Source organism: Ranitomeya imitator, chromosome 2, assembly GCF_032444005.1.
Source record: "Ranitomeya imitator isolate aRanImi1 chromosome 2, aRanImi1.pri, whole genome shotgun sequence".
Taxonomy (NCBI): domain Eukaryota; kingdom Metazoa; phylum Chordata; class Amphibia; order Anura; family Dendrobatidae; genus Ranitomeya; species Ranitomeya imitator.
In genome coordinates, this window is record NC_091283.1 from 266,042,489 (window position 1) to 266,056,298 (window position 13,810).

The 13,810-nt window shown below is 45.9% G+C and overlaps 1 protein-coding gene across 1 annotated transcript in view; it reads right to left on the minus strand.

Annotated features, from left to right (window-relative positions):
- The window catches only part of LOC138663043 (zinc finger protein 585A-like), a 29,965-nt gene extending 21,448 nt beyond the window's left edge, over window positions 1–8,517 (minus strand). The window contains exon 1 of the mRNA XM_069749098.1: window positions 8,481–8,517. Coding sequence (XP_069605199.1) covers window positions 8,481–8,507 — 27 coding nt within the window. The 5' untranslated portion in view covers window positions 8,508–8,517. The remainder of the gene's footprint in view (window positions 1–8,480) is intronic.
- Window positions 8,518–13,810: the final 5,293 nt, after the last annotated feature.

Sequence of the window (13,810 nt, forward strand, 5' to 3'; positions counted from 1 at the left end):
CATTACTGTGCTATTTATTGCTGATTAAGCTTACTATTTTACTTTGGCACAGCACACTTTGTGCTTTCCAGTTATATATGTAAATAGTGCTCAGTGTGGGGTACTTTGAGGAGTGGGCTCTTTCGCCCCCTTACCTCTGTTATCTAGTGGAATTTGTATACTCTGTATATTTATGATAGTTTTTAATGTTTGTATTAATAAAGAGCTGCTTTTTCCATATGCTCCGGTTTCTCCTATTTTCTCATGTATATTGTATGGAGCGGATTTGATCCGTCTGGGTATTTTCAACACACTTGTGTTCTTTCCAGACTGATAGTATGATTTTGGGATCTGTAATATTATTGTTTCATAAACAATTATAAACAAAAAAAATTTGGCCACACAGTGCTCCATACTGTATAATGGCTACACATAGTGCTCTGTACTGTATAATGGACCCACATGATTCTGGGAACAGCATAATGGCCCCACATGATGCTCCATACTGTATAATGGCCCCATATAGTGCTCCATACTGTATAATGGCCCCACATAGTGCTCCATACTGTATAATGGCCACAGAGTGATCCATACTGTGTAATGGCCACACATGATGCTCCATACTGTATAATGGCCACACACGATGCTCCATACTGTATAATGGCCACACATAGTGCTCCATACTGTATAATGGCTACATATTATGCTGTGTATATTATAATGGCCACACATGATGCTCCATACTGTATAATGGCCACACATGGTTAGTTCACCCTCATTGCCTTCTCCCTCACTACACACACCTTTCAATACGCTACCTAGCAGCACCCGGCAGCTTCCACTCCCGCTGCGCTGAATGATATCATCCAGCCACGCCGCACCACTGACTGCTCACGTCGCTGCAGCTCCAGTACTCCACTGATAAAGAACTCTCCGTGTCTCCTGTGCCAGTCAGTGTCAGAACGAGGAGCAATATCTGCTCCGATCTGACACAGCTAGCGTCCGCTGTGTACACCTCGTTCACACGCAGCCCTGCTTCGTACACACGTGGCTCCGCTACATACACCTTGTACACACACGAGACTGCTCCGTACACACACGGCTCTGCTACATCCACACTGTAAACACCTCCTGACCCCACACAGAAACTTACCCTCATCCAGCACCATGACAACCAGCAGAGTACTGCATGCATACACGGAGGCCTCAATCATGTGACCCCTGACTCCTCCCCTCATGTGACCTCATCACAGGTCCTGTGCGCACAGAGCAGCCATATATGTGGTGTGCCGCTCTGCGGGTGGAGGGATGAGGCTGAGGCTCACATTGCAGTGTGGGAAAAGTGAGATCCCACCTGTGACAGCGGGGTAGACTGTCAAAATCGGGACTGCCCCACTGTATCTGGGACGGTTGGGAGGTATGGTATGGGGCCATTAGTATTACACTGACAGGCAGTGATGATACACTATAGTAGTACAGGGTATCATCGGAGCCATCTGAGGCTTGTATGTTATATGATCGCACTGATCAGAGGTGTTTAACAAAGGGTTAAAGTGAAAAAAAAATCATTGTTTTAGCAAGAAGAAATATCTGTCACTATATGGAAAGCAGAGTCACTGCACAATATTAGTTAAGTCTCGTCCATAACTACTTTATTATACTCTATTATCCTGTACACAGTGGAGTAGATAGAAATCACAGGTCCGACAGCAATAGCTGGAATTTGGCCCTCCAACGTAAAGAAAAAAAAAATCTATATATACACAACCCCTGGCAAAAATTATGGAATCATTGGCCTTGGAGGATGTTCATTTAGTTTAATTTTGTAGAAAAAAAGCAGATCACAGACATGGCACAAAACTAAAGTCATTTCAAATTGCAACTTTCTGGCTTTAAAAAACACTAAGGGTATGTGCACATGTTGCGGATTCTCTGCGGATCCGCAGCGTTTTTTGAGGTGCAGAAACGCTGCAGATCCGCAATTGATTTACAGTACAATGTAAATCAATGAGAAAAAAAAATGCTGTGCACACTTCGCGGAAAATCCGCTGCGAAAACGCTGCGGTTTAAAAGAGGTAGCAAGTCACTTGAATATGCAGCGTTTTTGTACCTATTCCATTATAGAAAACCGTAAGGGTAAAAAAAAACGCAGGAAATCCGCAAGAAAACTGCAGCAAAACAGCACAAAAAAACTCCGCAGAACCGTACAAAAAACAAGACAAATCTGCAGGTGCGTTTTCTGCCAGGAGATGCAGAATCCGCACCAGAAATTCCTAAGCCTAATCCGCAATGTGTGCACATAGCCTAAAATAAATCAAGAATAAAAAAATGTGGTAGTCAGTAATGGTTACTTTTTTAACCAAGCATAGGGGAAAAATTATGGAATCACTCAATTCTGAGGAAAAAATTATGGAATCACCCAGTAAATTTTCATAATCAAAAACAACACCTGCATCAAATTAGATCTGCTCGTTAGTCTGCATCTAAAAAGTAGTGATAACACCTTGGAGAGCTGTTGCACCAAGTGGACTGACATGAATCAAGGCTCCAACACGAGAGATGTCAATTGAAACAAAGGAGAGGATTATCAAACTCTTAAAAGAGGGTAAATCATCACGCAATCTTGCAAAAGATGTTGGTTCACAGTCAGCTGTGTCTAAAATCTGGACCAAATACAAACAACATGGGAAGGTTGTTAAAGGCAAACATACTGGTAGACCAAGGAAGACTTCAAAGCGCCAAGACTGGAAACTTAAAGCAATATGTCTCCAAAACCGGAAATGCACAACAAAACAAATGAGCGAATGGGTGGAAACTGAAGTCAACGTCTGTGACCGAACTGTAAGAAACCGCCTAAAGGAAATGGGATTTACATACAGAAAAGCTAAATGAAAGCCATCATTAACACCTAAACAGAAAAAAAACAAGGTTACAATGGGCTAAGGAAAAGCAATCGTGGACTGTGGATGACTGGATGAAAGTCATATTCAGTGATGAATTCCGAATCTGCATTGGGCAAGGTGATGATGCTGGAACTTTGGTTTGGTGCCGTTCCAATGAGATTTATAAAGATGACAGCCTGAAGAGAACATGTAAATTTCCAGTCATTGATGATATGGGGCTGCATGTCAGGTAAAGGCACTGGGGAGATGGCTGTCATTACATCTATATATATAATCATCTAAGGGGCACTTCCGTCTGTTTTTGTGTCTGTTTGTTTGTCTGTCACGGATATCCCGCGTCGCTAATTGCCGCGAATTTGCCCCTTCCTACTCTCTGTCAGTGCCCCCTCCATACTCCCCTCCAGTCAGCGCTCACACAGAGTTAAAGGCTGCGTTGCACCGTGCTATGCCGCGGTGTAACGCAGTCCGTTAACGTTGCAATTAACCCTGTGTGACCAACTTTTTACTATTGATGCTGCCTATGCAGCATCAATAGTACAAAGATCTAATGTTAAAAATAATTTAAAAAATATAAAAAAATTATATACTCACCTTCCGGCACCTTTCCCGCTCCTTGCGAAGCTCTGGGCCATGCATTGCGGTCTCGCGAGATGATGACGTAGCTGTCTCGCGAGACCGCTAGGTCATCATCTCACGAGACCGCAATGCATTCTTGGGACCGGAGCGTGACGAGGAGCATAGCTAAATGCCTCGCCTGGATCCGGGGGCCATGCATTGTGGTCTCGCGAGATGATGACGCAGCGAATTGGTGCAGAATTTGAACCACGCTTCGCTAATTGGTCGCGGCCGGCCGGCCGAATCCTGTGTATAAATTGCATTATTCTGAAAACTTCATAAATAAACCACATACATATTCTAGATGCGTTAGAATCGGGCCACCATCTAGCCTTCAATAAATGCACAAGTTTATGTTGATATTTTGGACACTTTTCCTATCCCATCAATTGAAAGGATGTTTGGGGATGATGAAATCATTTTTCAAGATGATAATGCATCCTGCCATAGAGCAAAAACTGTGAAAACTTTCCTTGAAAAAAGACACATAAGTTCAATGTCATGGCCTGCAAATAGTCCGGATCTCAATCCAATTGAAAATCTTTGGTAGAAGTTGAAGAAAATGGTCCATGACAAGAATCCAACCTGCAAAGCTGATCTGGCAACAGCAATCAGAGAAGGTTGGAGCCAGATTGATGAAGAGTCCTGTGTGACACTCATTAAGTCCAGGCCTCAGAGACTGCAAGCTGTAATAAAAGCCAGAGGTGGTGCAACAAAATACTAGTGATGTGTTGGAGGGTTTTTTTATTTGTTTTTCATGATTCCATAATTTCTTCCTCAGAATTGAGTGACTCCGAAATTTTTACCCTATGCTTGGTTAAAACAGTAACCATTACTGACTACAACATTTTTTGTTCTTGATTTCTTTTAGTGTTCCTTAAAACCAGAAAGTTGTCATTTGCTTTCCTTGCCTCCTCATCATGGTTAACGTATCCCTGTGGAATGCCGAGGTACTTGTAGTATGTCTGTACATCAGCTATCTGCCCTGCTGGTAATTCCACTAAATTAGTCTTGAATACCTTGTCTCTCTTTATTACCAAGCGGCCGCACTTCTGCAGTCTGAAGAACGTCCCGATGTCTTCACTGTAGATCCTTGTCAGGTGGATCAGTGAATTGTTGTCTCGTTCGCTTTTCGCATAAAGCTTGATGCCATCCATACCATATAGAGGAGGTGGCTGATGGTGCTTCCACTCTTGAACTTGTATCCATAGCCAGACTCTGTAATTATCTGACTGAGGGGTTCAAACCTATGCAGAACAGCAATGGGGACAGTGCATCACTTTCGTATATGCTATATTTGATAGTCACTTGTGCTAGTTGTCTTGAGTTGACTTCCAATGCTCTTCTCCATAGCCCCATTGAATTTCTGAGGAAGGTTCTAAATTTCCTGTTGACATTGTACAGAGCCAAGCATTCACAGATCCATGTGTGTGGCATTGAGTCATAGGCTTTCCTGTAGTCAATCCATGCTGTGCTGAGATTGGTCTGTCTGGATCTTGAGTCTTGAGCGACTGCTCTATGTACTAGGAGCTGGTGCTTAGAGCCTCTGGTGTCAGTCCCAATGCCTTTCTGAGCTGGATTCATGTACTGGTTCATATGGTTCTGTAGCTTGATGGCTATGATGCCTGACAGAAGTTTCCATGTTGTTGTAAGGCAGGTTATTGGGCGGTAGTTGGATGGAACTGTTCCTTTGTGAGAATCCTTCATGTTCAGCACTGTTCTTCCTTGTGTTAGCCATGCTGGGTGGTGGCCTGCTTCCAGCAGTTGGTTCATCTGCATTGCCATGCATTCATGTACCGCTGTGAATTTATTTAACCAGTAGGTGAGGATCATGCCTGTGCTATCCAGCTCTTCATATCCTTGACCTGTTGTTGGATGTCTGCTACTGTAATGGTGTCTGCTTCCTACCCTAGGTGGTTGCTGTGTTTCATTCTCAGATATTGCAGCCACATTGCACTGGTGTTGTGCTTTTTTCACTTTGGATGGTTCTTTGGAGAACAGGGCATTTATTTTCTTGGCCTCAGCTTCTCTAATGTATCTCCCTTGTTTTGCAGCGAGTGCTGTGAGCCTTTGTCTAGCAGTCTCTTCAGTTGGGGTCAGGCCTTTGTACTTGTCCAGCTTGGTCTTATTCTTGATCTTTACACACTACTGTATTTCTGATAGTTGGCTGACTTCCCTTCGTGGCACCTTGATCTTTGTCTACAGTCTTCTTTTCCAAGGGGAGCACATACTTCTGTTGTTCTTGCTGGTTGTATAGCCAAGCATTTCCATGATTGCTGAAGCAGTAGCACAGCTCAGATTATTAATTTGAGTTATGGTGGAGGTAGGCATTGATGCAAGAGCTGTTCTATTGGCATCCTCTAGCATACTGTATGGTGGTGTTTCTTTGCTGAGCCTTGGCAGTCGATCTCTGGTATTGATGGTATTTAGTTTATCTAAGCTCTTCTGTTTCAGACCAGCTGCAGTGCACTCTAGTTGCAGGGTTGGATCAGGATCTTCAGGGGATTGCACATGTTGTTCTTCCAGGTCTTCATGTGGGGTGGATCTGCAGTGCAGTTGATCCATCTCAAGTTGTGATAATAGCTTTCTCTTTATGATATTGAAATGTTGGGTGACTAGTCGTTTTTCAGTTAGTGGACATGCAGATCTTGTTTCCATCCAGAGTTTCCGCATACGCTTCATATATCCTCTCCCATTTCATCTGCAGTTACTGTAGCATTTAATCAAAACCAAAAAAATACCTTCACAGAAAGACCAGCAAATAAAAAGAGTATAATCTTAATTAAACAACACATAAAAAAAATACAAGTACTGGGACAGTAACCACTGATGCAGGAAGGAACACAGTGGGACCCACATATAGACCAGCCTCACAGAAACAGTATAGCAGGGGCTGCGGTAAATTTAATCATAAATGGTACATCCATATGCTTCAATAGTACATAAGTAGAAAATACTACCTCTATTACAAAGTGTAAAAGGGTAATGCTGTAACATATAATGCTGGACGAAGCATTTCATTGCGAAACGCGCGTCGGGTGTGGTGGGTCCCCCGGTTCCTCCTCCTGGTAATTATACCTTTACTTCTGCAGTATTGCTTATATGTACTGTTAGGCTGCCTTATGTTTATGTCTCATATGTTACAGCATTACCGTGCAAGTTGTTGTCTCTATATACGTTCATTTACACTTTGTAATAGTGGTAGTATTTTCTACTTATGTACTATTGAAGCATATGGATGTACCATTTATGATTAAATTTACCGCAGCCACTGCTATACTGTTTCTGTGAGGCTGGTCTATATGTGGGTCCCACTGTGTTCCTTCCTGCATCAGTGGTTACTGTCCCAGTACTTGTATGTTTTTTTATGTGTTGTTTAATAAAGATTATACTGTTTTTATTTGCTGGTCTTTCTGTGAAGGTATTTTTTTGGTTTTGATCATTTATTCTCCTTCATGACCCCCTTTTTTAGGGATATTATTCGGTGTTTCTTTTACTGTAGCATTTAATCAGATCCAGGTTCTCTTGCCTTGTTCATGTATGGTTTGGTCCAGTAGCCCTTTTATCATCAGATCATCCTGGTTCCTCAACATCGTATGCGGACCTTGTTAATCCAGGCAACATCCGAGCCGGCATGACTCTCTTTCCTCTTGACAGTCTTGTTTATTGAGGTAGGCAGCATAGTGTTATGGACCCCCGCAGATGCCGACCCCCTTCTTATCAGCAGGTGGCGCAGCCTGAGGCAACAGACTCAAGTTGCATCATGATAGGTGCTCCCCTGGGTGGATAGTACCATATTGTGCATGTAGGGGGCAGTACTGTGGGAAAATTAAAAAGTGGGGGGATGGCAGTACTGTGGGGACATTATACTGTGTGTGAGAGGGATGCCAGTCCTGTGGAAACATCCTGTGTGTGTGGGAAGCCACTATTGTGGGATCAAATGACTGTGTGTGGTGGGATGATGGCACTGTGAGAACTTTATACTGTGTGTGAGGGTATGGCGGTACTATGAGAAGATTATACTATGTGCGGTGGGATGGCGGTACTGTGAGAACATTTTACTGTGCATGGGGGTATAGAGGTACTGTTTGAAGATTATACTCTTTGTGGTGGGATGGAGGTACTGTAGGAACATTATACTGTGTGTGGGGGTATGGCGGTACTATGAGAACATTATACTATGTGTGGGGGTATGGCGGTACTGTGGGAACATTATACTGTGTGTGGGGGTATGGCGGTACTGTGGGAACATTATACTGTGTGTGGGGGTATGGCGGTACTATGAGAACATTATACTGTGTGTGGGGGTATGGCGGTACTGTAGGAACATTATACTGTGTGGGGGTATGGCGGTAGTGTGAAAATACCTTTTTTTTACGAGAGATGCCAGTACTGTGGAAACATTATACTGTGTGAGCGCCATCATATATATTACATAAGGGGTGTAAAAAGGAGTCATAAAAAAGTCTCCTCAGGGCTGTGCTGCATTTGTACAAAAATACTGCTATCTGCCGTCCAGACGGGACCATGTGACATCAATGGGAAGAGGGAGGGTTTCCGGAGGGAAGAGTCTAGAGGGTGCACCTGGTCAGGAGACCTTGATGACGCAGTTACTGATATTATAAAGGCCAGAGCCCCAAAGGCAGAACAGATTTGGCGCCAACAAAGGAAAGTGGTTGCGGGGAAGAATCTGAGGTACCAGCTCATGGTAAAGTGCCCGAGGCAGCTGGGTGTGGGGCAGAACCCTGCTTACAGGGCATAATGGGGGCATTACACTGTGTGGGGCCAAGAAAGGGGCCCTGTACTAGGAGAACAATCCGCTCCCTCACTTCCTGTCCTCCATAGTTGGCTCGTATGTATCTATTATAGGAAACAGAACAACAACGTTATGATTCTTATAAAGTGGCAACAACAACCCCAAAAGAGTCTCCGTGCAGAAGGGGTTAATGTCCCCGCGCTCAGTAATGGGGAATCTCCACATACCTCCACCTGCAGAGCCGCACTCCACATATATGGCTGCTCTGTGCGCACAGGACCTGTGATGAGGTCACAGGGGGAGGAGTCAGGGGTCACGTGATCCGCAGTGAAGACGCTACATGGAGACTTCTCCTCAGTCAGTGACATTTCCGCCATTATTCGCCCTCACTACTGGCACAATTACCTCGCGCCGCCTTTTCTACACAATGTTCTGTGTGGAATGTAACGTGTGATTTCTCTGGAGACAAATAGACCCCACACATGAGGGAATTATTACCGGGCGTCTAGTATATGGCGGCATATGATTGTGCTATCGCCTCCACACCAGGAGCTAAAATGCCGAAATCTTGCTTATTTAACCCCTTTTTTTCAAAAATCTTGCTATTATGTGCCACTGAAAACATCTACTGTGGTTATTTTAGCAATATTAGCTGTTATCATGCTGTAACAGCACATCTTCAGTGCTGGATTCAACTCTCATGGGGTTAATCGACAACTTCCTTTCTCCTGAGTTATTGTGCTCTAATACTACAAGTTCCAAGATGCTTTGCACTGCCACTAAGCCCGAACCTACCAGACCCACTCCAGAACACACCCAAACCCCTCCCTCCTCTCTCCCCTCTATCTTCCAAAAGATTTGTGATGTCATTTCCGTCCAACTCCTCTTTTACATTTGTCCAACCCACACTCCATTACACATAGATAGATAGATAGATAGATAGATAGATAGATAGATATTAGATACATAGATAGATAGATAGATAGATACATAGATAGATATTAGATAGATAGATATTAGATAGATAAATAGATATGGGATAGATAGATAGATAGATAGATAGATAGATAGATAGATAGATAGATAGATAGATACTAGATAGATAGATATTAGATACATAGATGGATAGATATTAGATAGATAGATATTAGATAGATAAATAGATATAGATATTAGATAGATAGATAGATATATGGGATAGATAGATATTAGATAGATAGATAGATAATAGATAGATAGATATTAGATAAATAGATAGATATTAGATAAATAGATAGATAGATAGATATGCAGCGCCCCAGAGATCTGGTCGTTGCAGTATGACGCTCTGCCACTAAGGGGAGTGATGGTACGTCCGATGGCACTGAAGGGGTTCTCCTGACCAGGTATCACCAGAACACTTTACACTTCACACTCCGGCCACTACGGGGAGTAAAAGGCTTTATTTATTGGGCCACTCCTCACACTGGTAAAACTAGGGTCGGGGAGGAAGTTAGTCAGAAGCTGACTGGGTTGGATTCAGGCAACATCCCGTGGCAGGGGGTGTTGCAGGGAGAAGACACAGGGGGGTCCCTGTCAGGCGTGGGAACCTGGCAGGTGCCTAGCGAACAGAACAGAACATAACGGAACCGCGCCTACACACCCCGCGGCGGTATCCAAGAGAGAGACACGAAGGGAAGGATATTGTGGAACAGTGTAAACGAGATCAAGCACAAAGGAGAACCAGTAGGAGTCGTGCCGTGAGACCGAGACAACATCCTACTGAGGCGCGTAGCCGGTGGCCAGAACACCGCGGGAGTAACTGACTCTAGGCCTTACTCCAAACTCCGCAGGACAGTTAATTATAGGTTGGCTGTCTCACCAAAACACCTACGAAGACATAGGGGGCAACAGTGGGAGAGGGGCGTCTCTAGGGTCCCGGAAGAACTCCAGGCCTTCCCATCATACGGGTGCATCCTAGCCATAACATATCTGGGGGGACATTGAACTAGTAACATCTGGAACTAAAGAAAGAGAGAGCTGTAGAGAACGAACGAACGAGAACAGCAGTTGTGAGGACTATTCCGAATGCTCAGCAGGGTAGGACTACAACACAAACAGGCGCTAGTGGTAGGCAACTATTTCCATCTGCGAAGGAAACTCTGGATGTGCCCATCGGACCGGCCGGTCTCAGCCCTGTTAAGCGTGCTCTGGATTGTGGATCCTGAAGTCTCCAGTAAAGAGGTAAAGAGACTGCAACCCTGTGTCCTCGTTATTGACTGCACCTTACACCATTACCATCTACCTTACTGGGAAGCCCTGGGGATATACTTCACCTGTGGGAAGGTATACCATCCAGTTGCCATTCCATCACCCCAGCGGACCACATAGCAGCGTCGGTCACCCTGACCGAACACCACAGGTGGTGTCACGAACCCTTGACAGACTGTACCACCTTTATTGGACGCCCCTTAGTAGGGTCACGGACCAGGTCTAGCCACCGTGACAGCCTCAGAACCGAACCAGAGAGGCCCGGTACCGAGAACTCGTGGCCCTGTGTCTGGGGGCGCTCCAACTTGGCGTCACGAACAGAATCGTACTTAAGCCTGAGAAGCAGGTCATGTGTGCCTTGGAACTGTGATTGAAACGTGTTTGAACTTTGATTTATTGCAAAGACTGTGTCTTACTGATTGCCGCAAGATTCACGCCAAAACCGCCGCCATTACCGCGCCACGAGGAGCGCAGGAGAAGAAGAAGGGCGTGGAGTAGGCGTGAACAAGCTGAGAGGCGCAAAAAGCCATGGCCGCCCAGTCTAAATATTTCTGTACCTTGAGGACGTGTCCGTCAGCAGCCGAGATCCGCCTCCTGATCCTCAATGGGGGGCGGGGACCAACAAAACAAAACCGCCCACGAAGGAGAAAGCGGGAAAAGGAAAAGGAGGACAACAGCCACGTGGAGGACGCCATAACAAGTTACCCGGAGTCGGAATGTGGAGTCGAAGCCGGAGACTTCCCCAACTACCCAGAGGAGCGTCGTGGCGGAGCCTTCACTGCCGGTACCGATTCCCTGCAGCTTGGAATGGCAGAGCTGATCGATCAACTCCTGCAGCTGCAGTTGGAGACCAAGTCCTCGTATCAAGGAGCACCGGCGGAAGAGCCATCAACGTTGGTGTCGCCTCTTGTGCCACAGCTGGAACCCTACCGATCCAGTCTCGGCGTCCGCTGTCGGCAGAGCCAGCCGACTCCCAGGACATCGTGGTGGTGGGTGAGTACACTGCCCCTGCCCCGGAGATGGAGGACCTGTTGGTGGGCCCGGTTGCAGCGCCACCACCCCACGGCACTCACCTCCTCCAGTGTCTCAACCCCTGGGACCAAGCCACGGGTATGGAGCTGTTCCTTAAAGCCCCGATGGCGCCCACTACCCTGTCGGGTGAAGTCTATGTTGAGCAGACTGTATGCCGCTGGGTAAATCCCGGGTCGGATTTCATGGGATTCCCCGGGGCCGAAGGGCAGGAGGGTGAGAAGGTGGAGGTCCTTAGCTGGGAACGTTACCAGGCCTAGCTTGCCCGGAAGTGGAAGGAGGAGGAGGCCGAATACCAGGCCCAGCATCAGGCGTACGACCGGAGAGACCGGGCGGTCAAAACTAAGGCCCGCAAGGACCGCAGCATGCACCCGGACCCATGGAAGCAGGGTCAAGTCATAGCCTTCCGGCTCCGTGGAGGTTGGGGCTTTATTAAGGAGCTCGGACTGTACGCAGAGGTGTTCGTTAACCGGCGGGACGTAGAAACACATTTCCTGGAGGGACACCCCGACCGAGATCTTTACCCGGGGGACATCGTCACGTATACCAGACACTTCAGGGAGAAGGGCTGGTTTGCCTTGGATGTGCGTAAGAAGAGAGATCCAGTAGTGCACAGGGTCGGGGAACCAGCTCAGTCATCTCCCGTTGTGATGGTGTCCCCTTGTAGCCAGACTTCTGCGGTCACTACAACTACCGTCACCACTACTACCACCGTAGCCGCTAGGGAGTCGATTGCTGTGGCGATCGGCGCTCCAGTTACTCCTGAACAAAGAACTGTGGTTACCCAGACCCCTGTGTGGAGCAAAGGAGCCCCTTATGTAGCACCAGGCAGCCGCCCGTATCCAGCTGGGCTACCTGCACCTGTGCTGCCCCCAGAGTTACAGTAATAAACCTCGGAACCACGAAAAACTGTAAATAGTTAACTGTTTGTCTCCCTTGCTCTTTTTGCTGCACAAACCCGTCTTAAAGGGATCCCTTCGTTGACCTGGGATCCCTACTGTTTTATAATTCTATTTTCTTTTTGTTTGTTTATCATTGTTTCCAAAGACTGCCGGATCATGATCATGAACCAGAATGAGTCCAAAACTGTGTTGTATATAGTTTGCACCTTCTTAAAGGTGCTCCCTACTGGTTTTACAAGCGAAAGAAGACTTTGCGAAGATAATGCTTCTGGACATGACGCAGAAGGTCTTGCTTTCAGTGGACTTGCAGACAGAGAGAATCTGCACTACCTCAAAGAGATTTCGTTCCCTCTTAAAGGGAATGTTCACATGTTGCACTGAAGTTATAATGTTGCTTTAATAAAGTTAGAATTGTAATAATGTTGAAATTTAGAAAGTTTGATAATGCTGATAGAGACTGAGGACAGGAAAGCTTGAAGGTGAACCCGTAGGGGTTTGAGAGAGAGAGAGTCCTCCTGAGATCTGTAGAAAGATGGTCGGCACAATGACAGTAGGCCCAGCCAAGGAGCTAGGCGGTCCTGCATTGGTGAAGCTAGAATGGAAAGAAAAGTTGAGTTATTTATATAGTATTTTATAGTAGGCCTTTAGTGGGTTCAGCTTATACGCCCTTAAAGGAAAAGTTAAATTATTGTTCAGAGTTTGCACTTAGTAGAATACCCGGCTGGGTACTGAGAGTTATTTATAGTCAACATGTTATTTAAAAATATTTAACCTTGTTTTGTTTGTAATGTTCAAGTGTCCTTACCTGCCATAAAGGGAAGCATTGTGCTATTTACTTGTTTTAAGCACTTTCAAAAATTTTTGTATGTCTTTTACTGAAATGTATTGTTTTTCTTCTTCCCAGTCCAGGAGTACTGGATTTAACGGGGGGGGAGTGCAGCGCTCCAGAGATCTGGTCGTTGCAGTATGACGCTCAGCCACTAAGGGGAGTTATGGTACGTCCGATGGCACTGAAGGAGTTCTCCTGACCAGGTATCACCAGAACACTTTACACTTGACACTCCGGCCACTAGGGGGAGCAAAAGGCTTTATTTATTGGGCCACTCCTCACACTGGTAAAACTAGGGGTCGGGGAGGAAGTTAGTCAGAAGCTGACTGGGTTGGATTCAGGCAACATCCCGTGGCAGGGGGTGTTGCAGGGAGAAGACACAGGGGGTCCCTGTCAGGCGTGGGAACCTGGCAGGTGCCTAGCAAACAGAACATAACGGAACCGCGCCTGCACACACCGCGGCGGTATCCAAGAGAGAGACACGAAGGGAAGGATATTGTGGAACAGTGTAAACGAGATCAAGCACAAAGGAGAACCAGTAGGAGTC